Here is a 27285-nt window from a genome sequence, read left to right as displayed (position 1 = left end):
CTGCCCAAATCCAGGACAACCATGTAAACATAGAAAAAGAGGCAGATGTATGCAGACAGGCAAACTTTCAGACATGACAATAGCTCTACAAAACACCAACAAAAGCAGAAACAGTGCGTGAGGCCTAAAGGAGAGCTACGTGCATTTTGATCTTCCTCTAAATGTTAAACAACAAGCTATAATTCTAGATATTATAATTTGGAAACTGACTAAGCTTTTCAACTAAGTTTTTATTTTTACCTAAATTTTCCAAAGAACAAATTCAGCATAGAAAGCTGATAAGTAGTAAATTCAAAAAAACTCCAAACGGAGAAAATGGTTAGATAACGAACCACACATTCCAGCCTTGAGTTAATACTTGGGAGAACATTTATTCCCTCAACCTCTTGCCAGTATAGTCAGAGCCAGACAGACCATTGCCCATGGAGGAATTATAAGAGCAATGCTCAAGGAACTGGACTTATCTGTCCTGGGCAGCAGGCATATATAACTTGAAACTGGTGTCTGAACATTTTAAAAGGTTCCCAGCAAGAAATGGTAAATGGCCTGTATTTGTATAGCGCTTTACTAGTCCATAAGGACCCCAAAGCGCTTTACACACCCAGCCATCCACCCATTCACGCACACATTCACACACTGGTGATGGCAAGAATTGACTAGTTTATCAAATCAATTTATCATGTATGATGGATCAAAGGGCATTAGAAAAAGAAATCCACTAAAATGTACTGAATATACAATGAATAGCACAGATAACAAAAACATTCAAACGATAAATGATTGCATCACTTTAAAGTTTAGCGTTTGCTTCTGAAATGTAGAACTTGGATGATTAACATATTTCCAACAGAACGTTATCTGACTGGTTTCGAAACTGGCTAATGGTTTAAGTCACTTTCTGAACATGCGGCAAAATGTTCTTTTCAATATAAAACGACTATAAAGGAAATATTTTGATATGAAGTCATTATTACTTGGTTACCTGAAGTAAAATACCAAATAATTAATACTGAAAATTACTGAAAATTTCTAATCAAGTTGAAGTGGAAACAGATTTTTATATAGCGTTTCCAAACGTTATTACAGACTGTAATCTTGCTGCAAAGGAGCCCTGTCCACACATGAAGTGCCTACCAGTGAAGTGGCAACCAGGCTCTATGGAAAGTTGATGATAATCAGCAACTTGAATCAATAAGGGGCAATGTGAAGTAGGTGGTTACCAACTTTTTCTTTTCTTTCCAACTGAGAGTAATAAATACTGTAGAGGCTTATCTCAACAAAGAATGTCTGCTAGCAAACAACCATCAGCAAACTACCAGCAAAACAATCAGCAACACTTTAGAAATCAGAGAGAAAAATTAGGCATGTTGACCCAGAATAACAGCAACACTTTTGGAGCTAACAGCATGGTGGTTCGTTCAGTGGTTAGTGCTGTTGCTTCAAAGCAAGAGGGTTGTTGCATTAAAACACTGCTTCTGTGTTCTCCTGCATGTGCTCTTTATTCTCCCACAATTAACCCTTTAACCCCTAAACCATGAAATATTTGCCATAAAATTAATTTTTTTTGAAAATCGAGAGTTTATTGAACCACCTGACAAATTAGTTTAAAAAATGAATTCAATTTTTATTTCCATATATGACTTTTAATTTGTAACGTATTTGTAACATGTGGCTTTTTGTAACTGCTTAAAATTGTATTGTGCAATTTATTTATGTTTTTACGAGGGGAAAGAAATCACACTGAAGTCTCACATAAAAACTGTATGTATCAAATAGGATACACTGGGCGTTAAGGGTTTAAATTCTAACTCCTTCTAGCATAATGCTGCCCGTCTTAACTGACAGCAGGCTTGTAAAAGACATGTTTAATCTCAAGGATGTCACCTTGTTACTGGGTGAACACAGAGAGACAGACATCAAACACATTCAGCCTATAGAGTATCACCAATTAATCTAAGGGGTAGGTCTTTGGACTGTGATAAGGAGCCAGAGTATCCAGCGGAAACCCCTGAATGCAGAGAAAGAACATGCAAACTCTACAAATAGAGACCCTTATTGACCAAATACTTTAATCCAATAACCTTTTAATCTGCACATCCTTTAAATCCGTCAAGTATTAAAAAAATATATACATTTTAGTCATAAATTTCCAACCAAAATTAAAATGTTCAGTTCATGATGATACACAACAATACAAAGCATCAATCTTTACATCTGAGCATCTGAAACCAGCAAAAATTGTTCATCTTAAAAAGATTCCTATGATGCTTCACGTCTCAAACTAGTTGATGATTCATGCTCAGAAAATCGACTAAACACCACAGAACTAGAGTCATCTTTATGTGGAAAACATCTGGGTAGCTGTGAGGTGACATTTTTAGCCACTGCATCACCGCACTGCTCCGTGTTGTACTGTGCTTTAACAAAAGAAACAGACAGCAAAGGCAGACAAAAAAATTAATATTTTTGTCAGATTCTGCAGCTATTGCATTTTCTTTATGCAGTAAACCTTTTGCATCCTGTGGCAGACAGACTGCATAATGCAAGTAAGGTTAATATGGAACAAAATCTAGAAGGATGTGCTATTATTGCTGTATTGCTAATATATAATCAACTTCTAAGTGCAATAGATGTCATATACTCACTTTACATCTTTAATGTATGGCAAAACAGACACTAGATTACTGACTGGGCTGTGGACTGGATTGGCTATCTATCTATCTCTTAAAGTGTTTGGAGGAACATATTTGTGGCCTTAAATCTAGACTAAACTGAGAAGGATGGTGTGTGAATAATTTGCTACAGTGTTTACAGGATTTTCCTTGAGTACAGGAAGGAGAAAAAAAAAAAGGTCTCACTTATTCTCTCCAAAGAATTTGCCAAGCTTCCAATTATCTTTTGTAATACTGAATGCAAACTCACCCAAATTTGCACAACAAATCACATCCACACTCTGGGGAAAAGCAATAACAGCGAAGATGTTTAAATTGCTGTTGCTTGAAGACGTGTCAGTGGAATGAAATTAAATTCAACCCACAGTGTCAAAACACAAAAAGCCTGTCTCACACACAGCTCTGTGTTCTTGCTTTATTCCTACAATGGTTGTGTATTAACTAGAGCAGAGGGGGGAAAAGAATGCCTTGATGTGTGATCAGTGCAGAGCCACGTGACCATGCACACTATCTGGAAGGACACACCTTTCCTTTTGCAGCCCAAGAATAAAAAAAGGGTCAGTGATTACTGTCGTGTGCTCATTCTACTTAACAGAGGCCAACCACAATAGAAGCAGGCCTCAAAGCCCACATTTTCTGCGGTATGTCCCCATTAAAGGCAGAGCACAACACCAAAGTCTGTCACTGAATTGCTTTCAACCCCGAAGGAGAAAACTAGATGACTAATTGCATGATATTAATCTTATAGCTGGTCTAAACTCCAAAGCTAGCGTCACCGTTAGCTGCTTGAATCGAACTGTGACACAATCCTCAACATACTTAAAATGTAGCCCTGAAATAGGTCTAATTCTCGCATTTCTCACCTTTTTTCCACACTTGCGAAAACACTTTATGCTCTGCAAATTTGCACCGCACAAACTTTCACCACAAATTGCTACAAGAAAATTCTGATCACTCAGCCGAGAGTCAAGATGGAGAACTGTGGGCCCTGACAAACATTTTGAAACGATCCTTGACAATGTGAGATACAGGAGCATTTGGAGGGCATGCAGAAATATTTGTGTAGCTTGGAGGCAGGTCTAACACTGGCGGCTCCTCTAACACCGAATCTGAGGCAGTCAGATGGTAGCTAACAGAACAGATGAGCACCCTGCAGGAAATGCAGAATGAGGTAAGCAAGAGGGCAGAAAGGCATTTTAATTAACTCCCACTGAGATGTTCAGTGAATTACTGGACAAGATAATACTTGAAAACATTTCTCAGGTGTGGATTATTGTCAAAGATTGAAGGCAGCCAGGGTGATATGCAAATACTGCAGTAATTTTGGATTTATAGCACACCACCTGGTTGAGGTCAGACTTTGTTGTTGCAGCAATCTAACCGGTTCAGTAAGCTGACGGCTCACAGCGCTATGAAAACGTTCTCGTTCTCGGACAGTGACCGACCTGAGCTGAGCCGGCATCTATGATGACTCACTATGCTGATGAAGCATGACTGCATAAAGACTTAACAAAGAGCTGTGCATATACAGCTATAAAGACAATGCAATGTGGAACTTCTCAGCCCATCATATGTGAATGATTCATCAGAAACTGTAAGCAGAGAATGATGGAAGATTGCAGGTCTCTATCGGAGAGTGTTCAATGTGGTACTCAGTTCACCCAACTACACTCACGCTAATGTGTAACATGAACCATATGCAGCTGAAAATGACTTGTGAAAGAGATACTGTGTAGCCTTCTGGGCCTGTCTTCTAAATGATAAATTCAAACACTTCTCTCTCCCTCTCGTGCCTGCTTTCTCACTGCGAATGGGCATAAGCCAGCCACATGAAACTCTGCGAATGTGGAAAAATGTGTTAAATAAAAAGCTAGTGTAACCCACATTTTGCTGACTATCATGGGAAATGTAATTATCATTTATTCAGAATTTTAAAAAGGGCTTTAAACAAAAAGATCTTTAAGAAGAGATATACTTTTGTTTTTTCTGAAAATATACTTCAGGCAATTAAACTATGTCACTGAAATGTAAGATCTCATCTTAGGCTTTCTTCTGACCTAATTCTCAGTGGTTGAATTTTACATCAGGATTGTTATTGGTTATTTATTGGCAGTGGGGGGAACAAACTACCTGTAAAATATTGGGAAGTTTTTGCTGATATTTTGGATTTCCACAGCTCTGGAAACAACCAGCCTCCTGGGAGTTGGCGCAGAATGAACAGAGACTGTGCTTAAGAAGATTAAACCTCATTTTGTTAAAGTTGAGTGTCGTAAACATTGCTCATGTTGTTGCATATAAAAGTTTAAAAACCGACATATCATCTAGCAGTACATTAGCTCTAACTTAGATTCTTTCTAGTGCCAACCAGGATCATCTCCTCTGGTTGTGAAAAGACTAATTGAAGATTATGTGAACATCTATGGGAAAACAACCTTGCTGCTCACTTCATCTGTCACCTCAGTAAATGCTTTGCTGCTAAGTTTATGACCTCAGTTACTAATTTCAAGGTTTTCTGAGTACAACATGTTGTTTGGTTTGTAAATCGTGTCCCCAGTTACAGTCAAACAGACAACAAAAGAGTGTATGCTTTAAAGTGATCATTCCTTGTCATTCACAAGTTGCTTCTGTAGGAATAAACATTGTGAGATCCACCCCTTTCCCCATCACCTGACTTCACTAACCAGTGGCAGACGTCACAGTGGCTACGTCCATCTTTAATATACAGTCTGTTATCCAGCCACGGTGTCATTAGCATCTTGCCACAGCATGAATCAGGCCAGGCTGCATGTGACGCCACCTCTTATCAAAATGGAAACATTAGATCACAGTGGGAACTGTGGAATGTATTGCGCAAGACATCAATCAGGCTGTTAGCGTTACACAATAGCTGTTGTACGGGGATAACCGGATGACATCATATGTGTATGGACAGGTGCAAACTGAAGCCTCAGAGTCTATTTTTTTCACATTTTTGGTACATTTTCGCATCTATTGGGCTCAGTTAGGCTAACCAGGAGGAGTGCATACAGTAACAGACTTGAAATGTCCATAAGACACTAACTACAGCTGTAAACTGAAGCAAAAAGCTTGTTTCCTGCTAACTTTAGCATACAGGGAGTGTTGTAAAATTGCTTCACATGCTCCCACAGCCCCAACGTATAAGAGATAGGCTGAGTTATCAACAGTTTTAGATTTATCTTCTGGGTATGCTAGCAAACAAGGAAGGGGTGGTATAAATATTTTACTTTATTGTACAATATAATGTACGTTTTTATAAACAGGGAGTGGATGGAGTAGTAGCATTAGGTTCACTGCTGCTCAAGCCACACACACAGACTGCAGCTTATTAAAAATTAAATACAGAGATCACTCACATCACACCTCGGTTACATGGGCTATTTCAGCTTCATGCAGTTAGATATTTGCAGAAAGGATTTATAACCACATAGGCTGATTCTCACACAAGCAAGTTATGATGAAAAACAATACGGTTTTGAGAAGTCCACCTGTGTCACACCAGCTAATTCAAAGTTAAGCACATGTTCGCCCCGATATAGGCAAATACAAAGTAGTTTTTAACCCCAGAGCCCTAGCTCATCATCTGAAGCTTATTAATAAAATACTATGAGAGCTTTAGAACATATTGCACCACCACTCAGGGCCTTGATTATAATGCCAATAGGCTGCATGCAGTTAAATAATTCAGCAAGGCTGAGAACTGCCACTGTCACTCTGAAATTAACCCAGAAGAACAAAACCAAACCCCAAATGCACGGATGGCGAAGACAGACAATTGCGTTTCAGTGGATGTAATGAACCGTCAGAGAACCCTGTAAGTTCTGTCAGCTGTGCCTCTCCTTGTGTATGTTACATTTAATGAAAGTTGAATGAGGGGAGATCATTTGGCCTCTCTGAGCAGAGTTAAATCCAAACCGCACTGGCTAAGCTGACTCATGAAAAGCGTCTGTGAAGCACTTGCTACTACAGTACCTCGTTAGCTCTAAGAGACATGAAAAATGATAGGATGAAATAGCATTATATGCCAAAGTTGCAGACAAAGCCAGTTTCTATTTTTGTGAGGAACTACTTCGTGTGGTCAAAGCTAGAACATTACAAACTAAGCCACTCCTTAATGTAATTACACATACATCAGTGATACAACATGCTACACTGTGGGTCTACAAGGACCTCAGTTGGCACCATAAAAAATATAAGTAATATGGTTAACTAATCTCATGAAGTCAACATGCTGCCAGAGCCAACAACCTACAGCAGTTTTCCCCGCAGACAAAGTCATACACTGAGACTGGATTGTGTGCTCTGGCCAAATATTAAATTATGTTATTTTCTTAGCATCTGAAGGGTTTTAGTTTTCCCAGCTGCATATAAATTCATTATATTCTCTTGATTTTTTTACTTAAAAGGAACAGTAATGAAATATACTTATTTAATTTCCTGCTAGGGTTCAGATTAGAGGATCAATTTTGCTACCCGATCAATATAAAGTTAGTGCAAATAGGCTTTTAGTTTGGACTAGAAATGAACAGAGGAAGTAGTTTTGTCTTATGGCACCAAACCCCATAGTGCCTTTAAAAGGCAATAATCATTAACACCAATACACAAATATATGTGATTTTTCAATGTATGCTTTTTAATAACAAACAAATTAATCATATAAGTTTTATGATGCACCCAGATTCAAAGCTTTCCTCAGAGTAAAGCCAATAAACCCAAATAACTCTCCCCTCCCATAATTTCAGCTAGTCTGTATAAATGCTTTACAGGCCTCGTTTTTAAAAGACACGTAGCCAATGATAACAAACAACCTTTATGGGGGCACATTTAGCCCAGTTCATTAGAGTTGTTACTGTGTTATTATTAGCATAGACTTAGCCTCCCCTTTAGATAGAAAATAAAAATAAAGCTAATTTGGAGATTTATTGCCAACTTGCGGTAGAAATATTTTGACCTGGCACTTGCTAGTACTCTGTTTAGAGTTCGATCACCTTTTGCCTTCAGAGCTGCCTTAATTCTTCATGGCATATATCCAACAAGGTGCTGGAAACATTTCTCAGAGTTTGTTCCACGTTGACATGATAGCATCACACAGTTACTGTAATCCAGGATGTGAATCTCTTGTATCATAAGGTGCTCTATTAGATTGTGATCTGGTGACTGTAGAGGCCATTTGAGCACACTGAATTCATTGTCATGTTCAAGAAACTAGTTTGGGATAATCTGAGCTTTGTGCCACAGTGTGCTATCCTTTAGTCGCATAAGAAAATGGGTACACTGTAGTCATAGAGGGACGGACACGTTCACCAACAATATTCAGGCAGGCTTTAACTGATCTTCAATTTTCACTAAGTAGCCCAGAGTGTGCCAAGAAAATATTCTCCATACAATTTGACCAGTACCCCCAAGGCAGGATGCATTCATGTTGTTTACACCAAATTGCAACCCTACCATCTCAATGTTACATCAGAAATTGAGATTGATCAGTCCAGACAACATTTTTCCAATCTTCTATTTTCCAATTTGGGCTTGCTTTTTGCAAATACATGGTTATAACAAGACGTTTTCTGAGTTACTGTTGCCTTCCTATCAGTCCAATTGACCGTTCTCCCCTGACCTCTGACAAGAACAAAGCATTGTCACCTAGAGAACTTCTAGACCATCCTATCCCATCTAACACTAACAACCATGCCACATTCAAAGTCACTAAATCACTTTTCTTCCCCATTCTGATGCTCGGTTTCAACTTCAGCTGCAGATCATCTTGCCCATGTCTACATTAGGGCTGCCACAAACGATTATTTTGATAGTCGACTAGTAACCAATTATTTTTGCGATTAGTTGACTAATCAGATCATCATCCATTGGAGTAAAACGTACAGCTTATTGCACCAGCAGCATCTGCTCTTATATAACTATCATTAGCTTACAGCTTTAAGTGTTTCAGGTCTGTGCTAACTAAAAATAAAGACAAGATGATAGTTTATTAAATTTTAATGAAACTTGCAGATTGTCTCGGTGAAGTTTAATAAACTCCTTGCTATCTAAAATATAACAGGACACCGGAGTAAATTCTGAGCATCTCACACTTCTGATGATCAGCTGTCTGCTTGAAGTTTATTCAGCTGTGTAAAAACTATAACTTTAATCTCAGCCAAACCGATTTACTCAGGAACAAATAAAATACTAAAAAAAAGCCAAACAATAAAATTTTAAGTTATCTAAGTGACTCATATATCATGTTTAACCTGAGTAGCGAAAGACGGCGGTGGGTTTGAAAACGATTTGCCGGGAGTCCGGTGTTCTCACGGCTCTAGTGAGCCTAGCCCCGGCTAAGCTAGTGGGTAACAGACGTCTCCGAAAACGTCGGAGCGCTTTTGAAAATATGTGGTGTCCTGATAAACTGAGCAGATATTTGAGGTTTACACAGCTACATTCTCGCCTGAAAATATGTTAAACGTTTATTTTATGACCCAGAAAGAATAATAAGAGTAATATTAACACTAACTAGCTGCCGCCATTGTTGGAAACTGAGCTGGGCTGCGCTATGAATTCTGGGACACAGCTTCTTCTTCTTCGGGGTTTAACGGCAGCTGGCATCCTTGTACATGCAGTGCTGCCATCTTCTGTTTCAGTCCGTTATTACACTCTTAAATCCTGCTACTTATTCCTGCGTCTTTTGTGATCTTACAAAGCTTCAAACGACGCGTCGACTATTAAATCAGTCGTCGACGATTTTGATAGTCGACGTAATCGTGACTATTCGACTAATCGTGGCAGCCCTAGTCTACATGCCTAAATGCATGTAAATACAAACCTGAGTTTCTGCCATGTGACTGGCTGATTGGATATTTTGTGTTAACAAACAGTTAAACGGATGCACATCATGAAGTAACAAGTGAGTCTATCTATCTCTTTAGCTATGTGGTTACATTCACCTGTCTGCTACTGATGTTGACCACATGTGCACAGTATTGTTTTGGCTGAAACACAAAGGATTTGTTAGTGCCCCAATGTGCATTTTCATAATTAACAAATAAGCTAAGCATAGGTATAGGTTTTACAATGATGCTTCATGATTCAAGGAAGGAAACTTGCCTCACAGTAAAGAATGGCAGAATTCACAAAACTAACCCATCCTAACTTCCAAGTATCACAGCTAGATACTTGTATTACACAATCTAGTTGTCCTCCTTTACATGCTAAATATAGTTCTAGTCATTATCAGTGCTTTACGTCATAAAAAAATATGCAGATCCATGAAGAAACCAAGGTCTAATGACTAGACCGAGTCACATGCTTGTGAGGCAAGCAGCATAAGAGCAGAACGAGGTTACAGGTGGAATTTCCCCTGTCTCTCCTTTCTCTCTGACGTCATGTCCAATGGCAGTGGTTCATTGCTGCTCCTGCTGCCTAGCAATCAAACGTGTCTGACAAGGTGATACTCAGGTGTCAACGGCTTGGGCTGGTTCAACAGTAGCATACAATTAAGGAACTTTGCAATCAGCAGTTCCCCTGCAAGCCTTTAACAGAAAACAGACAGACGTGGGTATTTTTCTACATGTGGAAAAAAGGGGGAAGTTCAACAGTTTTGTTTCTCTTTTCACAAGTCAGTTCCTGCATTTATGCAAGTCATTTGAGGTTTCAGCCTTCCCGTATGATTGTTTGTTTAGCATATGAACATTGCCATCTTGTGGTTATTTCTAAGGCATTAATTTACACCTACAAGCAAGGATCATTGAGCAGATTTGGTGGCCATGTGAAATTGTGAGTCATTACGCAGTTATTGAGGTTGAAATTGCATGTGTGGGCACTAAAGCACCAGATAACAGAACTTCATATTAGCTCTTGATACTCAAACATCTCTGAGATTTGCAAGAAGTTTGACTTGTTTTCAAAGATTACCACATACACCAACTTGCAACCAAAAAAAGCTACTATATTCCCTTTCTGCAGCAAGGCTGCTCTGAAAGCTTATTATGAAACTGGAGTGCTGCTTTCTAAATGGGATAAGAGCTCAGTTCTTCTTTTTGTGTAGTTAAATCAATATCCAGAAGCCCATTAAGCCAGGCGGGTACATCTTGGGCAAGGAGACATATCTGATGTCTGAGGAGCCCTTCAACACTTAAAGAAACACAAGGACTCTCCATTGTTGTCCTCGGTCATCTTCAGACTCCTCAGCTGCTCAGGCTGCTGATGGTGACATGACTGTCACAAGATAAGAAGGCTAACAGGAACTGCTTTAGCCTAAACCACACAGTACTCTATCCACAGAGTGCTCAAGTCCACACAGATGAAGCCTATGCAACATTAAAGCAATGAAAAGCAGAGAGGAAAGGGGCAAAGTGTGGGCAGCAGCGTAGCAAGATGTTCCTAAAACAAGGAGCACATGTTTGAAACAAACAAGACTCCACACTGGAGTATATTTGGAAAGTCTTGTTCTGGATAATTGCTTTCAGTGGATTGAAGTTTCCAATTATCCACAAGCCTCTCTGCCAGTGTTCCCACCATGGGAAGTCTAAAGGGGAGAGGGGTGGGTGAAGGACTGGTGGGTCCAGCTGTTCCCGTCTCTAGTGGGGCCGTCAGACTAAAAGCTCTTAAATCCCCCCACCTCTTCCCTCTGCGTCACGGCCTCCTGCTCCGAAGGGCCGGCCAATCAGACGGTGTTTGTCGTTCCCATGATACAAGCATCTCAGAGCAAAAATGTAAACATCTGGCAAACATTTAGACTCACTACAGAATAGGGCTGATCAACACTTCTGTCAAGCATGCCGGATCTATATTTGTGTAAATCAGTAAACATTCATTGATCCTGCAGAGACAGAGAGACCCCTGTGAGGAAACCTCAGGGTGTTTCAGTACAACATACTTTCTCATAGCATATATTTGTATTTTATTCAAGAACATTTCAGGAAATTATGAAAATTGTACATAATTACGTAGCTGAAGTTGAAAATACACATTTAAACAGCTCTGATCTAATGTAACAGAAAGGCCAAAAAAAGACAACCAGCTCACCATGACTGCAGACATGAAAAATGACATTCATGCTTAGAAAATTATTCAAATGAGCAGTCATTTCATCTGTAATCTCACTTAATTGCAGTCAGAGATAGAAGATATGCCAATTTGAATATTGCTCTAACTGGCTAGTTATGCACAGACTCTCAATTTCCACACTTTCTAGGCCTATAGTTAGTGCAGCTGACCTGGGGTCAAGGCTATATTTTTCATAATGGAGGACAAAATGAAAGCTCTCATCTAGTAAAACAAAAGTGGAGACAGAAAAAGTGCCCTGGTACTCTTCTGTTATAGCTGATCTGAACTATTTTTCACACACTCATACAGACACACACCATCACACCATGTAGTCACATGCCAGCTGACTGACACAAAGGGGAGTCACAGAAATCTATGGAGTAGTAAAGCAAGGCAGAGCAAAGCCCTGCAGGTCGTGTGGCAGCTTCTAGTACATCATATCGGTTCAGTCGTGTTTCTTTAGAGTGCATTTAGTATATAAATGCTTACATGTGGTGACAAAACACATTATTTCCTGTATCCATAAAAAGAAAAATGTACATTAAGGCGATCTCAACGTTAGCACCCACGCTGTTAGTCACAAAAAAAAAACAAGCAATTACTGTAAAACATGCCTTTTAAATCCCAGATGTACTTACCCCAGCAGAAGTTATCAGTACATTATATTCCCCGGCTTTGTATAGCCAGTAAGAAGCTGTTCTCTTATTTTTTAAGAAGCGGCGACGTTAGAAAAACATCCCTGGAGCGAGTTGGAGACTTTACGGTGCTACAGCTACATCATCACACAGTCACCGGTCAGCTTACCCTCCCGCTGCTTTCGTGTGCTTGCTGACACAAGGTCGAGGTTTTCTCCGGCGGGGGCTGATGCGTGGGGAATTCCTATCAGTCACATTTTCCTGGGAAATAGCTGGCCCGGCACCAAAGTTTTCCCAAAGCGTGGTAGTAGTACGCGAGTCCGAAGCAGACGGAAGCGGTTTAAGAGCTAAAAGGCGTTTTTAAAAAAGTTTCTTAGTTTAAAAAAACGGCAAAAAATGGTTCATAATTTTTATACACGTCATGAAAAATTGTCATTTGCGTGTGTCATGCGCAGCAAAGTTGGATTTTTTCAAGTTATTTACACGTTAAAAGTGAATTAATTTTACTTATACCGTTACGAAGTCGCAGGTGCGATTTTTACAGACAACCCACAGCTTCAGACACAATGTACTTAAAAATTAAGTTGAGAAAAGAGAAAATGACGGTGTTACACGCGAAACTTGGGGTTTAGTTTGAGCAGATTTTGTTCCCCTGTACTCTGTTAATATTACGACAGGCGTCATGGAGATATAAAGTGGGAACAGGCATCTTCCGGGAAAGTCCAAGCCCTTGTGAGATGAGAGCAACTGACGAAAACTCCCTGACGGGCGGGGTCGATTCCCTGGAAATATTGACCGCATGCTGTGCCAGACGTATCAAATAAGGAAAAAAATTACTGAATGGTTTTATGTATTGCTTGTATTACTGCCAATGTCAAATCATCATTAAAAGCCTAAATACTAGAATTTGAGACAAAAACAGCAGTTCCCATACCGGGAGTCGAACCCGGGCCGCCTGGGTGAAAACCAGGAATCCTAACCGCTAGACCATATGGGAAAGTCATGTCTGCCAGGAGGCAACATTACTTTTTCACTGGTTTCCAGATTGGTTAAATCATGATTGTTAGCTATTATTATCTGACCTTACAATCTTTTATGGTTTCGCGTTATACATTACACGTTTATGTTTATTTATCATTTACATATGTTTAAAGCTATCCTGTTTTGGGTTGCTGTAGCGTATTATATACAACACTTGGGAACTAGGCACCATCTAGTGGTGTTTGGAAAGTATTGTACATTAAATCTCAATGTCTTAGGCACGGGTTACACCTAAAGTAACAGAGCTAACTGGGTATGCATCGAATAGATCAGTAAATTAATAAAGTCAGTACTGAACAGGACGACAAACAGAAGATAGGCCCATTTATGAGGCGTTAGCGCGTCCTAATCAACTAATGTGGGTGCAAACATATGACGTAATTTTTGTTGGGATAGTTCAAGTGTAGAGACGGGTTCCACCAACCTACATAAAAACGCTCTAACGATAGTAAAAACGAGCTTCAATATATTCGTACAAGTACAGGAACATCCAAAAGTTTTATTCTGTATCCACTTTTTAATTTGGCTTTATGTGATTGTACAGTTTACTAATTTCAACGCAAGCGGCGTGAGGTCTCCCTTTTGGGTATTTGGTACAGTCGTTATACTGGCGAGGGGCAGCCAAATATTTGACAAACTAGCCGCAAATCGTTTAGCCTAGCCAGCTAAGAGTTAAAATAATATACCGATTAAAAAAAGAACACGCATTTCATCACGTTTGACCCGCTTAGGTATTTGTTAACGATTTGGGTTTCCATTTAATCAAGATGTCAACTCCAGCAAGACGACGTTTAATGAGAGATTTTAAACGGTAAGCGAAAGGAAAACAACAGAGAAGTAGCTAAGGTTAGCCTCCTGCCGCTAGCTTGTTAGCGTTAGCCCAAACGGCAATCAAAACTACAACACCGCTATTAAACAACAACAATAAAATTCAGGGTCTTAAAAACACGAGATGATCATAAGTGGGTGAAGATTCGGGTAGTACTAACGAATGTTTGACTGGTAAGCTACTGATCTGTAAAGATAATTACGCCGGGGCGCTGACACCGGTGTTAGCAAGGCATCCGGGAGTAGTAACGTTCAGGTAGTGCAACTTAAGAGTCCCGGCTTATTTTAGGTGTCGTAGTACTAACTGAGACGATCACCGAACATTTAGCCTAAACTGTAAACAGCAATATTTCAATATGATTTCAGTTGGATGTGCTTCTAACTTGTAATTAAGGTTGTAGTCAAAGCGAGTAGCCAGGTGGCCCTTCAAATCCAGGTGAAACGTTTAGATAAACTGTTCATATACACACTGATCTGGGAGACCTTCTATCCGTGGGCCTTGACAGAGGGCTACCTGAACCCGAAGATCAGAAACCATCTGCTATGCAGCCACTAAAAACCTGCACAGTATGTTCCAACCACACAGTACTGGTGGTCACAAGGTCCAAAATCTAATCTCTTCTGGGCCACTGTAACACGATATTTATAGTATTTCAGCATACTTCAAGAGCGTGACTAATAGGATGAACTTGAACTGGTTAAATCAGACAGGTAGTGGTTGTAATGGCCCGTCAGATGTGTTTTTAAAAGGACTCTCTTTTTGTCTTTTGCCTCAAAACATTACTCTGAAAAGTTTTAAGTTTCTGTCTTACTGCAGGCAGAAACATTAAACATCATCATAAAAACATGGCTTAAATAAAGCCGAGTAGCTCTGTAAAATATCTCATTAAGGTAAAGCTACACAAAAGAAGAAACACAATGAAACGGAAAATAGTGGAATAATATATATATATATATAATTGCCAAGCACTAAGTGTATGTTATTGGTAAATATGTAAGGCAAGTTTGGCAAGGCAAGTTTATTTGTATAGCACAATTCAACAACAAGGTGATTCAAAGTGCTTTACAGAGACATTAGAAACAAGAACAAATAAAAAGCATGATTTAAAATTGATTAAAACAAGCAAATAAACTAACTAACTAATTAACAAACAAACAAAACAGTATATAAAATCAAAACAGATAAAATCAGAACAGATAAAATCATGTAGTGTCAGAGTCCTTTTAGGATTAATACATTAGGAGGTTCATTTTCAGTTTTAAATACTTAACTCGCCTGCCCTAATGACCAGCCTAAGAGGTAATAATAGTAAAGACTTTGACAACTGACTGTTTCAGTCATTTTCTTTACCTGTGATATAACTGTGTGTCCATTTTATCTGTCAGGCTGCAAGAGGACCCTCCAGCTGGAGTTAGTGGAGCCCCATCAGAAAACAATATCATGGTATGGAATGCTGTCATTTTTGGGTAAGTTGCTCTAATAAAAGCTATATCAGACTTTTTGTGGCTGTTTTGAAAAGTGCGTTTTTGCAGGTGATTTATCCCCTTTACTGTTTCCTCTTTTGTAGACCTGAGGGAACACCTTTTGAAGATGGTAAGATGTCCATAAAGCCCTTTGCATCCACATAATGCATCTTCCCAACGCTGACCTGACATTAACTCAGCAATAAACCATGATGACTGTTAAGCATAGAGCTTTCGTAGTTGGATCATATCGATTGGTACAGTTTTGAGTATATTTTAGTGGAAGAATTTTTTTTTGTTTTTGGCCAGAAAGCAACAACTGCTTATCGTTATGCATTGATTAATGTATTTATTAATCTTAAACTTTTTAATATTTGAAAAACATTAATAACGGCAGAGAAGACACTGTCAATCACCATCAATATACATGGTACTCTATATCCAAACAATTCTGTAATTTAATTCACGTTGTGCCGTTCCTTCTCTCTCTCAGGAACCTTCAAACTTACCATTGAATTCACAGAGGAATATCCAAATAAACCTCCGACAGTGAGATTTGTCTCCAAAATGTTTCATCCAAATGGTATCTACCAACATACTGAGTTTGAGATATTTATTGATGTTAAAATAATCACGCCCTAAAGTTTTAACATTGTGTGGTCTTCAATGCTCTTTTGCAGTGTATGCAGACGGCAGCATATGCTTAGATATTCTTCAGAATCGTTGGAGTCCAACCTATGATGTGTCTTCAATCTTAACTTCAATACAGGTATCCTGCCGCCTTACAGTAATGAGTACGCAGCTCTGACTCTTACGCCATAAAATGTTATTAGAAACCTAACCCACAGGCATTCTCTGTTGTGTATTTAAAGTCTTTACTGGATGAGCCAAACCCAAACAGTCCTGCCAACAGCCAAGCAGCCCAGCTCTACCAGGAAAACAAACGGGAGTACGAGAAAAGGGTTTCTGCTATTGTTGAACAGAGTTGGCGTGACTGTTGACCCCCGTTGTCGTTGGGAGTATGAACAGTGTCCAGCCCAGAAACAAGAAAACACTGATCAAGAAAATTGACCGATCTCACCAAAATGAAATGACACATCTTAATAAAATCCTTTGGTATATTTGTCCCCCTAACTGTTGCAAAGTTTGTATGCCGTTGTGTTGTGGCATTCACTCCTGCTGAATGCTGTTGTTGGGCAATAGCGTATGTTTGGTAAAAGTTAATGTACCTTGTTATATCCGGGTTACTTGCTACATGCCCCAACGTTTTGTTTCTCTCTTCTCTCAGCCGTCACTTTTCTACCCATTTATTCATACATGAAGTAATGTGGTCGGATGATAGGGCGACAGATACTTAGATGTGCTTGCTGTGTGGTTTGCTGTGTAGATACTGGCAGTTCATATTTACAAAAAGCAAAGCTGTTCTTGGGTGTTTTGGGGCTCACTCTTCTTGGTTTTGTCTCTGCCTGTCAAAAGCCTTTAAGAGGGATTGAAAATTAACCTGGCATAGACATCTATCCCTCTAACAACTCAGCAGATGCCTTTTGGGGGTCATTTTCTCTCTCAGCTTTTCTTGTAAAGCCATGCCTTTGATTTAAAAGGAAAATAATCTAAACACAAATGTCCCTCTTCAATACAGAGAAAGGATATTTCGTACCCTGTCCAAGCACTTAACTTGGTTTCATAATGCTGACTTTTTAAAGCTGTGTAAACATTTCTATGCTATTTTACAATCTTGGAAATCAGCTGCCATGAAAAGCTGATTACACTGTTTTAAACAGGATGGTGTCCATTTTCAGATTATAAACCTTTGCACCGGTAACCCATGTAACAAACTGTACATTTTCTTGTAAATAAAAATAAATATACACCATTTGTTTGCTACTTGTTTCTTAACCCAGATGAACAAAATATTTGAATTAATTTCAGCCTCTTTGATGATTCTCAGTTTTAATTTATTCAGTCATTACAGCTGTGAAAACAAGCAGACACGTTGACTGTACTCACATAAACCAACACATCTGACATTAACAAAGATCACAGCTTACAATGTGAAGATTTTCTGCTCATGGATGCAGCTCTTGTACTTGTAAAATGATCTCCATGTTCTGAAATAGCAAACAACATTGCAGGTATTGCTGAATAGATGCCTTATTACTACAGTGGGACTGGTATGAGCACCTAGCTACAGTTTGATGTTAATGCCGTTATAATCCTTGTCTTTGATGAGTTAACTGTCTACCAATGTTCACAAACAAGCAGTGAGAAAAGCTGCATATTCTGCCAGGTTTCTTAAATAGTCACAGAACAAAACAAAAGGTGACAAAAGCCTAAATGTGTTTTTTTTAAACTGGAAAGAATTGCATTAACAGGAGCGTCATTAGGAGATGATAGCACAATGCACTGACCACAAGCTCATGTGGAAAAGCAGGAGAGACAAAAAGACAAAATCCATCCTACAGCCCCTGTTAGAGCTAAAATACAGTTCATGGCAAAGGAATGCTGAAACCACCAGAGATACCTGAAAGATTCTCATTTATTAACATGTGCTGGAAATTTGTAACATAGTACAAACACAGCAGGTACGCTTGAGTGCAGTTTGCCTTCAAGTCCAAGACGATGAATGCGTCCTTTAAAAAAAAAAATATATACGATTTTTCCTATCATGCAAATTCGTGTGAGGTCTGAGGTTTCACAAGCTCATATCGGCCCACCTGTCCTTCCTGTAGAAGTTGACCAATGAGCTGGTCTTTGTGTACTTTGCGGCTGACGACGAGGAAGCGTTGCCATCCCTGTCCGTACGACTTGCTTCGCAGCCCGTATTTCTGGGATATCTGGTGGATCTGTTTGCGTTCGTCATTGGTGAGGTCAGTGGAGAAGCGGAGATCGTCCTGGCGGTCTGAACTGGCGTAGCTCCGAATGATGTCCTCGATGTCGCGCTTGCTGAGCTGATTTGCGGTTTTATCCGTGTCCATACCCAAACCCTCTCTCGAGAACTGTTCCTTCACTCTGATTGGCTCTGCAATTCCATCCCCGTCGCGGCCCAGACCGCCTCCTTTCCAGCCCATCTTCCGGAGCAGCTGGTTTCCAATGTTGTCTTCCTTTATCTCCTGCCTCGTGGCCTCTTCGCCTGAGCGACCCATGATCTGAGAACGTGATATGGCGTCACTGTGACCCTCCTTTCTTAAGTTGGATTTGACCACAGCCTGCGTCTGTCTCAGTGTGACTAAAGCCTCCATCGCTGCAATGTGCTTCACTATTTTCTTTGGCCCAATTCCTGCTGCGACATACTGTCCTTCTAAGTAAACTTCACACTTCCAGCGATGATCGGGCAGAACTGTAAACTTGTAGTCAGCAGTCACTTTATTAAACTGAGCGGTATCATTAATAATGCAGATTGCATTGTCAGAGTTTTCCAGGATAACCAGCTCGCTCAGCTTCTTTTTGCCACCTTGTTGCCCGAATCGTCCACCAAAATCTGACTGAATATTTCCTCTGGAGTACTGAGACTGCGGTTGACGTTGCTGCTGCACCTGCTGCTGCATCTGCTGCTGCATCTGATGCTGCATCTGATGCTGCATCTGCTGCTGCTGCTGTTGCGCTTGGTTCAGGCGAAGTTTTCTGACCGCCTCCTGCGCTGCTGCGTGCTTAGAGCTCTTTTTGGTGCCCATCGCCTGTGCCACCAGCTCGCCCTGCAGGAAAACGCTGCACAGCCATTTACTGCTGTTGGGCAGCAGATCAAATTTATAGTCTATCTTCATGCGATTAAAAGCTGCAGAGTTGTTCAGTATGCAGATAGCGTCGTGAGCATTGTCCAACACCACAAACTCTGTCCAGTGCTTATGCTTGTCAGGCTCGTACTGGCCCTTGGAGCTAGGTGTCGGCTTATCTTCCGGGTTGCGGAGTGCAGGCAAAAATGCTGGTGTTGGGCTGTGTAGCTGGCACACAACCATGTCATTAACTACAGTGTGTCTGAATTTACGCTGCACGACACGAACCTCGACTGGTTTCAGGAAAAGTTTTACAGCCTGCTCAGAGGCTCTGTCTCTTGCCCCGTTTTTACTTCCGGAGTATCCAGTAGCGAGATACACACCCTGGCATCTCAGTTCACAGGCGTAGCCGTCTGTCGGTACTTTCTTGTTCTTTGGTAGATCAGCCTGAGGAATATCCTTCAGGCTCACATAAATATACTCAGGGTTGGTTTTGCAGGCCTGGATGCTACGGCTCAACATGAAATTATAGTTTGGTGAGTCACTTCCAGTCATGTACATAGGGTCCCTAAAAGCAACAGCCAGTGCAGATGCTACATTGGCAATCAGCCTTTGCTTCTCATCTAATGTTGGCTGAGATATTGGAAGAGGCTGCAATGAAGAGCCCGACTGAGAAACATTAGGACTGCTCCTCCCCGGGCTATTGTAGACTCTGCTGAACAGCCTGCTCGATGACGGCCTGTCTTGATGGCTGTAGCCCAAACCCTGACGTCCCGAATCCCAGCCTCCTGATCGCCCCCCTCCCCCGTACCCATTGTACCTGGGCGGCTGAGAGTAAGAGTCTGAACTCCGAAAGTTTTGGGCTTCATATTTTGCTGTGTACTCCTGCTGTGTTTTTGCCAAGAAGTTTGACGACGACCCACGACTTCCATAACCCAACCCACTACCTGAAGAAATGTCTCTGTCTCTTTCTCTGTCCCTGTGGGAACCCCAGGAGTCAGATGTGTATGCTGGCACTCTGTCAAAAGCGGGCCTCATTGAGGAGGATCCCTGTGCTCTGCTGCTGCTATTGTACGAAAAGTGTTCAGAGTCCCTCGGACTGTACAGCTCGCTCCTCCTGCGCTCCTTATCGTTCTCCTTCTCATCAGTGTAGGTTCCTCCACTGCTCCCGCCGCTTACGAAGTGCACAGGCTCAAATCGAGGTCTGGAACCAAATTTTGTCAAAGGCATTTTTCTCATGGGCTCCTCTCCTGCAATAAAATGACACAAGTAAGCAATTAAGGAAAAACAAAAGGGACCCATATAATCACAGATGTTTACAAAAAAGTAATAAAGACATCTTTTATAAAACAGAGAGCTAACTTATTTTTATTACAGTGGCATTTATCGTCAGGTTCATAAACATATGAAGAGGTAGTGCACAACATGTTAATGGTGTGAGGAGCTGAGCCATATTAGCTTTTCAGACTAACTGTAGTTTTGACACTCTACATTTAGCTAATGATTTCACCAAATGATTTGGCCTTTTAAAACAAATGCCAACATTTTTCATAATGGATTTTTACATGTGCATGTCAGATGTATGCTGAATAGTGCTGTGTGATCTGACTACATGTCTGTCTGCATCTTCAAAACTAAATGATAAAAATTAAAGGAAAAAAAAACCCACTAGCACCTTATTTACAGATAGTGTCATTGCAGGATATCGACATACACCTATTGCATCCCTGGTCTGTAAACAACAACAACAGCAACACAGAACTGTCTTTATACTTTCAAAATAGAGAGCTGCAATGTTGCTGAAACCTGAAGCGTTAAAACACACCTCTGACTCAGGCTTCCTCTGCTATTCCCTGGTATATGGAGACGTATATTTAATCTTTTCTGTCAGCACATAAGCTGTGTGTTCAACTGCTGAACTTTGCATTTATCTAAACAGTAGTGCTAGCAGCTGTGCAACTGTGTGTACATTTTCTTATTATTACTATTAAACACAATTAATAACAGCAGGTCCTACTGTCCTGAATTTTGGATGTGTGCGCACTTCAATGTCGATGATTGGATACAGGAACACTATGAAATTAGAGTGATCTTATTATTCAATTCATTATTGTTAGTTGTAAGAAGTCTGTAAAAGTCAGTGCTAGCTGAACCACTGAGGCTGCCACTGTAGTGCAGTGGAAAATAAACAAAAGGCTAAATTAAATTAGAGCTTAACTGTAATGTATTCAAACTAATAATAGCAAAGATAACAACCTGTAAACTGGTATTAACTCATTCACTGCCAGCCATTGGCAGTGAATGAGTTAAACCCATTGACTCATTCACTGCAATTGACGGCTATAGAGGTCAATGGCAGTGCATGAGTTAACAATGAAACATAGTTGGGATGAAGACCATGCCCAGAATGACTAGAATGAAAGAAAATACATAATTCACACAAACACATATTATATAAAATAGAGAGATGCATAAGGTATATTAAGGTTGTGTCATTGTTCAGCCAAGGAAAGCATGTGAAAAGGAAAATGTCTCCAGCTTGGGAAAGGGTGAAACTGCAGATCACCTGCAGCCCTTGGTGGATGCAAAGTAAAATATAAATAAAATATTGTAATATACTATTGCTGTTATATAAAAAAAGATAATAGCATTAATAATGAAATAATATTAATATGAAGAGGCACCTCAGTCAGTTATGATGTGAGGTGGATAATTGTTAAAAGTAGTCTGCATCAAGCTTAAGGTTTGCTCAAATTCAGTACAATGACATATGAGATGAAGAAAATAAAGAAAATATCTAAACTAATTATTATATATATATTATTAACTATTGTCAGTGCTGAGTGGTGCTTGGAAACATATCCTGATGACCTATGTGGGATTCACAATGCCACATTTGTGTCCACCTGAGTGGGTATTGGGCTATGCAGAGTGAAGGATTATGTGTGTGCAACCTACAAATTTTACTTCAGCTCTTTTGTCTCCTATGCGGCGATCTAAAGGGCCCAATAATAGCCTAAACAAGAATGGCGCACAGACCAGTTTCCCCCGGTAAATATAAACTGTGAAAACTTAGGATCTGCATGGGGCCAGTGCACAGCTATGAGAGCCCTATTATAAAGGACTGAGTAGGCTTGCACTGACAGACTGTCATGTCCATAGTGAGGCCATTTTGCTAGAGTTGGATGATGGGAAGATACAGAATAAATCTTAAATTAGTAGCAATATTACATTTATTTTACTTTCTCATCAAACGTTTTGACTGTGCATTATAGCAGCTTGGTTTGGTCTTGTTGATGAACAAAACTTGACACTGTCTTTGTTCCTGTTTTTAAGATCATGTTGCTATCAAACACAGAAAACTTGCTGTATCTGATGATCACATCCTGGGGAAAACTATGAATTTAAGTTCCGCTGATGTCCCGGAGTAACTTTGGCATGTTAAAACAGAAACAGAAAATGACAGCAACCCAGATAAACACTCACTGCCATCAGAAGAAATATGTCTCTTTTTTGCTTCAGAACTGGGACTTGGCTCAAAGGAGGGCATCTCGCCAGTGTCCGTCCCTTCTGCCATAACCAGCACCGTCCAAGTCAAATCCAGGCCATACCTGTTAATGGGGCCAAGGATTTCAGACAGATTAGGCAAATGTACGTGTTACAGTTTCAGCATAAAGAACCAGAGGTCATCTTTTTCTTGCTGCATTAAGGGGTCACCACAGTGGATCATCTACCTTCATCTCACACTATACCTGCCATCCTCCTCCGTCACAACAACCTTCTACATGTCCTCCTCCTTTCTCTTATCCTCCTGCCTGGCAGCCCCATATTTAACATCCTGTATCCAATATATCCACTATCCCACCTCTGCTCATTTTCAAGCCATCCCAGACTTGCCTCTCTAACGCTGCCTCCAAATCGCTCAGCCCAAGCTGTCCTCTGATATACTCATTTGTAATCGTGCGCATCCTGGTCCCTCCTAGTGAAAATCTTAGCATTTTCAGCACTTCCACCTCCAGCTCCGAATCCTGTCTTCCTGCCAGTTCCAGCGTCCTGAACCATACATCACAGCAGCTCTCACTACCATCTTGTAAACCTTGCCTTTCACTCTTCTTACTATCCTTCTGCCACTCATCTCTACCCTCTCCAGTCTGTCTGCACTCTTTTCTTCACCTCTCTTGTGCACTGTCCATGTGGGTGGTTGGCCTAAGTATTAAAGCTTGTTTGCTTTCACAACCTCTACTCCTTGTATCTTCACTGTCTTCTTCTCATTTACACACGTGATGCTTCTGCTGACTTTCACTTCTCATCAGTCCATACCTCCACATCCCCAAACTTTCCTCCACTCGGTCCCTAAAGATAACAATGTCATCTGTGAACACCTTATCCAGCCTGGCCTCATCTGTTAACCTGCCCACCATCACTGTAACCATGAAGGGGTTTAGAGAAGATCCCTGTCTCACTGTCCTCATACATGTCCTGCACCATTCTCACACACTTCTCTGTCACTCCTGACTTTCTCTCACAGTACCACAGCTTCTCTCCTCGCGCCCTATCACATGCTTTCTGTAGCTCCACAGACACAAATAGCTGGAGGTAACGCGTTCATTCACACTCCATGCGGTTAGCAGAGAAAACGGTCTCCCAGCAACACGTAGAGTCTAAAATACAAAATCCGTGAATGGGCAAAATGTTAAAATACCGAAATTTATATTTTAAGCCTATTATGGATGTTAAAGTGTGAGAAAACAGCTGGATTTCATGCCATCACAATCGCCTCGACATAGTGACGCAGTACACCGACAGCTTCCATCCTATGCAGGGTCCATCCCTCACAAGCAAACACGTTGGACAAGCTAAACACATTTATCAACATTTAAGTTTCTCGTTAGATATCAGTGTAGTGCTCTTACCTTAAGGTGTAGCCTTTGATCCCATCTACATGTACACTTGTCTTTTAACTGAACTGGAAACAGCGCATTTATTCTTACGATCAACCGGAAATTATTATTATCGTGCTAGCATTAGCCCGCTAACTGATTCTGTAGCTTCCAGCTAACCCAGCCCCGCATCAAAAACTTGATCACACTCTTTGATAACAGTTAAAGGATCAAAACAGACCAAAGAAGAAACCGTCTGGTAGGTCTGTTCTCTTACTAACTCTTTCCTGAAAAACTGTAGTTGAAAATGTTACAAAAAACCAGCTTGCAGCTACAGCTACCCATTCAGCTAGCAGGAAGCATCCATTTTCTGGTCCAGCTACAGCAAAATCATGGCGTCTGTCACCGCACTGCCCCAGAATGCATTGCGTTTGATTATTAGAGAGCACATGTAGCGTACAAAACAGGCTCTCGTGGTTTGTGTTTGCAGTGCTTTGCCACAGTCTTGAGCCTCCTCTCATTTCTTTGTATTTTGCTTCCAGTGATCCAGACTTTCTTGGAATTTTTATGGTGTTCAAAAGCAATAGTTCACCAGGCTGAAGAAAACATTTGATTTGTTTACATTTATTTAGTTTAATCTACAGAAGTGTCAAATGTAACATTATGACATAGGCTACCTATACTAGTAGTTTTGCAGAAACAAGGTGATTCCCAAAGACTTATTAGCTGAAAACTTGGCTGGAAAGTGGACAATTAGTATAAGACAAATAACAAGTAGAAGGCCTTTGGGAAGGAAAATAATGAATAATCAATAGTATCTGAAAGTCACGCAGGAACTGAGAGACTTCCAATTTAATTTAATGTATCGCCTTAAGGTGCTTTATATTGTAATAGAAAACCCCCAGCCTCAAATGACCTTCTATGAGCAAGCACATGGCAACACTGGGAAGGAAAAGCATCCTTTTAACCTCCCACAGAACCAGGCTCAGGGACAGACAGTTATCTCCCACAGCTGGTTGGGAGTCGGGAGGAAGACAGAGATTAATAATAAGTAATGATTTAATGCATCAGATGATCGGTCTGCTAAGTGAAACAGGGAAATGACACAAGAACTGGTCTGAAAACCTCGAACAGGGATTTATGAGTCTAAATTTGAAATCTTTGATTCAAAGTTTGATCACTATGTTGATGTACAAATTACTTTTTAATACACAGTGTTAATACATTTGTTTTTGTCAAATGTCATACAGACTGCCGCGATGTTTTGTTGTTGTTTTGTTTTTCTTGTTACTGTTTGATCTCTTTGCAAAGGTAAATGCAACTTAGGACAACCTGGTTGTGTGTGTCTCAGTTTCTTTCAGATTTCCAGAATGAGCTTGGTTGGTGTCAGAGGTGGGATCTCTTGGCTTTTACTGATCTTGAAAGAAGGCTTTCCAGCCTCTAACCTCATGTATTTGAGAGATGGAGAGCCTGACTATTTGGACCCCAGACCATCTCCATGGGGATTTCTAGGAATGGAGCACATTGTCCTCAAATGGCGAGAGATCTGAAATAAACTGTTAGAATTTAGGGGGACGAAACAGGAAAACAATTGTTTCTCTGTGTTCACATCTGGTCAAAAGGTGATTTCAGGGATGAGTAAATGCTGTGTTCCAGGAACACTGGGAATATTTTTCAAAGAAAGAGAGTAATTGAAGACCGGCTCCTCCTTGCTGAATTGACTGTCCATCAAATTATGGTGAAAAACACTTTGGATTTGTGGTGATGATTGCCTCTAGAATAGAGATCAGGCCCGTCAAATAGACAAAACTGGACATTTGTGAGCGTGGGAAACAAGTCTGATAAAGAAAAATACCAATCAAGAGTTGGATTGTCTCCAAATGTGGTTTATGTGAATAGGATAGTGATCAGGGCTTTTTGTGTTTGGATAAAACATTCTGGATTTCTGCAAGGACAGAAATTCAAGAGATAGAATACAAGAGAAAAAACATGTACAAAATCACCTGAAAGCATTAAATATGTGGAAGTATGAGAAGCTTTGTCAGAGAAAGTTCTTGTCTGTATCTCTCGTTAGAGCCTCAGTCTATTAGAATGGACCATGACCCTGACTCTGGCTCTTCAATGGCTACACCTACTCCACCTCCACCCCCACCATTTAGCAGAGATGACGAGGAGCGCACAGTGCCTGCAGACTCTTCCAGTGATTCATTATCAACCACAGCCTGCCACCGGAGGTTTCATATCCACAAGCTGACTCATCAGAAAGCATGATCGCCTCCACAGCAGAGTTTTCTACCACAGTAAAGTACACCCGACAGCTACACCCAATATGTCCCTTAAATGCCCACAGTTTAAGTGACAAGCACCAATGTACAGCCCCTATTAATCTTTTGACTGTGATCAGAAGCTCATATTAAAGAAGCCAGGAGTCATGACTGGGGAACAAACTATAAACTTCTAGAAGCATCTAGGATCAGACTTCAGCAGACATCACGAATGGGATGATTGTGACAGTGAGGCGCACATGGAGGCCACAACAGCCCTGTGCAAGGTCATGCTGACAATCTCCTCAGAGCCCTACAGAAGAAGACAAAGGACAAGAGCGAACCATTTACCAGTCTATCATTAGATGCTACAGCATCTGGGCCCACACCCCTGACTGCAACTACATATCAAGCTGCTGCTGGAGGAAGAGGTGGCTCCAGAACGGGATGATGTGAACCAGAGAGCTGTTTCAAGTCCCATTAGAGGGGACATTGTGCCTCAGCAGGGACAACCATGCTAACGACAAGTATGGAAATGTGGACTGAGGCTGCTGGGAAGGCAAAAGAGAGATGTGCAGCTACTCTGACTCATCTGACGCTTGAAGATGACAGTACCACCTACAGCACGCATATTAGTATACAGCCCACACTCACACACAAGTTTTTCCCTACCTTCAAGACAAAATTGAGAATTGCCAACTTCTGCAAATCAAGACAAGTGATCCCAGGTAAGGGAG

General features: G+C 40.6%; 3 protein-coding genes and 1 non-coding gene across 5 annotated transcripts in view; 1 reads left to right on the top strand and 3 right to left on the bottom strand.

Annotated features, from left to right (window-relative positions):
- Positions 1-12834, bottom strand: part of elf1 (E74-like ETS transcription factor 1) — a 39820-nt gene extending 26986 nt beyond the window's left edge. For both annotated transcript variants that reach the window (XM_085363393.1, XM_085363400.1), the window contains exon 1: positions 12365-12834. The gene's annotated coding sequence lies outside the window, so the exon portion shown is untranslated. The remainder of the gene's footprint in view (positions 1-12364) is intronic.
- Positions 12835-13286: 452 nt separating this feature from the next.
- trnae-uuc (transfer RNA glutamic acid (anticodon UUC)) lies at positions 13287-13358 on the bottom strand. The gene has a single exon. It is a non-coding gene; the product is annotated as a tRNA-Glu (tRNA).
- Positions 13359-14024: 666 nt separating this feature from the next.
- Positions 14025-17561, top strand: ube2a (ubiquitin-conjugating enzyme E2A (RAD6 homolog)). The gene is made up of 6 exons (XM_085373346.1): positions 14025-14213; positions 15617-15697; positions 15799-15824; positions 16188-16277; positions 16375-16463; positions 16567-17561. Exons 1-6 carry the CDS (start codon positions 14170-14172, stop codon positions 16693-16695), a joined length of 459 nt encoding a protein of 152 aa, XP_085229472.1. The 5' UTR covers positions 14025-14169; the 3' UTR covers positions 16696-17561.
- Positions 17562-17711: 150 nt separating this feature from the next.
- Positions 17712-24652, bottom strand: nkrf (NFKB repressing factor). The gene is made up of 3 exons (XM_085373335.1): positions 24318-24652; positions 22891-23015; positions 17712-20654 (listed from the first exon to the last, which is right to left on the bottom strand). The coding sequence occupies exons 2-3, from the start codon at positions 22979-22981 to the stop codon at positions 18358-18360; spliced, it is 2388 nt and encodes a 795-aa protein (XP_085229461.1). The 5' UTR covers positions 22982-23015; positions 24318-24652; the 3' UTR covers positions 17712-18357.
- Positions 24653-27285: the final 2633 nt, after the last annotated feature.

This window comes from Diplotaxodon limnothrissa, linkage group LG2, assembly GCF_057381915.1.
Source record: "Diplotaxodon limnothrissa isolate DT_005_m linkage group LG2, D_limnothrissa_male_GT1.1, whole genome shotgun sequence".
Classification (NCBI taxonomy): domain Eukaryota; kingdom Metazoa; phylum Chordata; class Actinopteri; order Cichliformes; family Cichlidae; genus Diplotaxodon; species Diplotaxodon limnothrissa.
This window is presented reverse-complemented; position numbering and strand designations above follow the sequence as displayed.

Bases quoted from the DNA above. Each gene is read 5' to 3' on its own strand.
- ube2a (XM_085373346.1), top strand. From the start codon at position 14,170: ATGTCAACTCCAGCAAGACGACGTTTAATGAGAGATTTTAAACG. The intron at 15,825-16,187 runs GTAAGATGTCCA...TCTCTCTCTCAG, and splicing joins GGGAACACCTTTTGAAGATG to GAACCTTCAAACTTACCATT. The intron at 16,278-16,374 runs GTATCTACCAAC...GCTCTTTTGCAG, and splicing joins CAAAATGTTTCATCCAAATG to TGTATGCAGACGGCAGCATA.
- nkrf (XM_085373335.1), bottom strand. From the start codon at position 22,981: ATGGCAGAAGGGACGGACACTGGCGAGATGCCCTCCTTTGAGCCAAGT. The intron at 20,655-22,890 runs GTGAGTGTTTAT...ATTTTATTGCAG, and splicing joins ACATATTTCTTCTGATGGCA to GAGAGGAGCCCATGAGAAAA.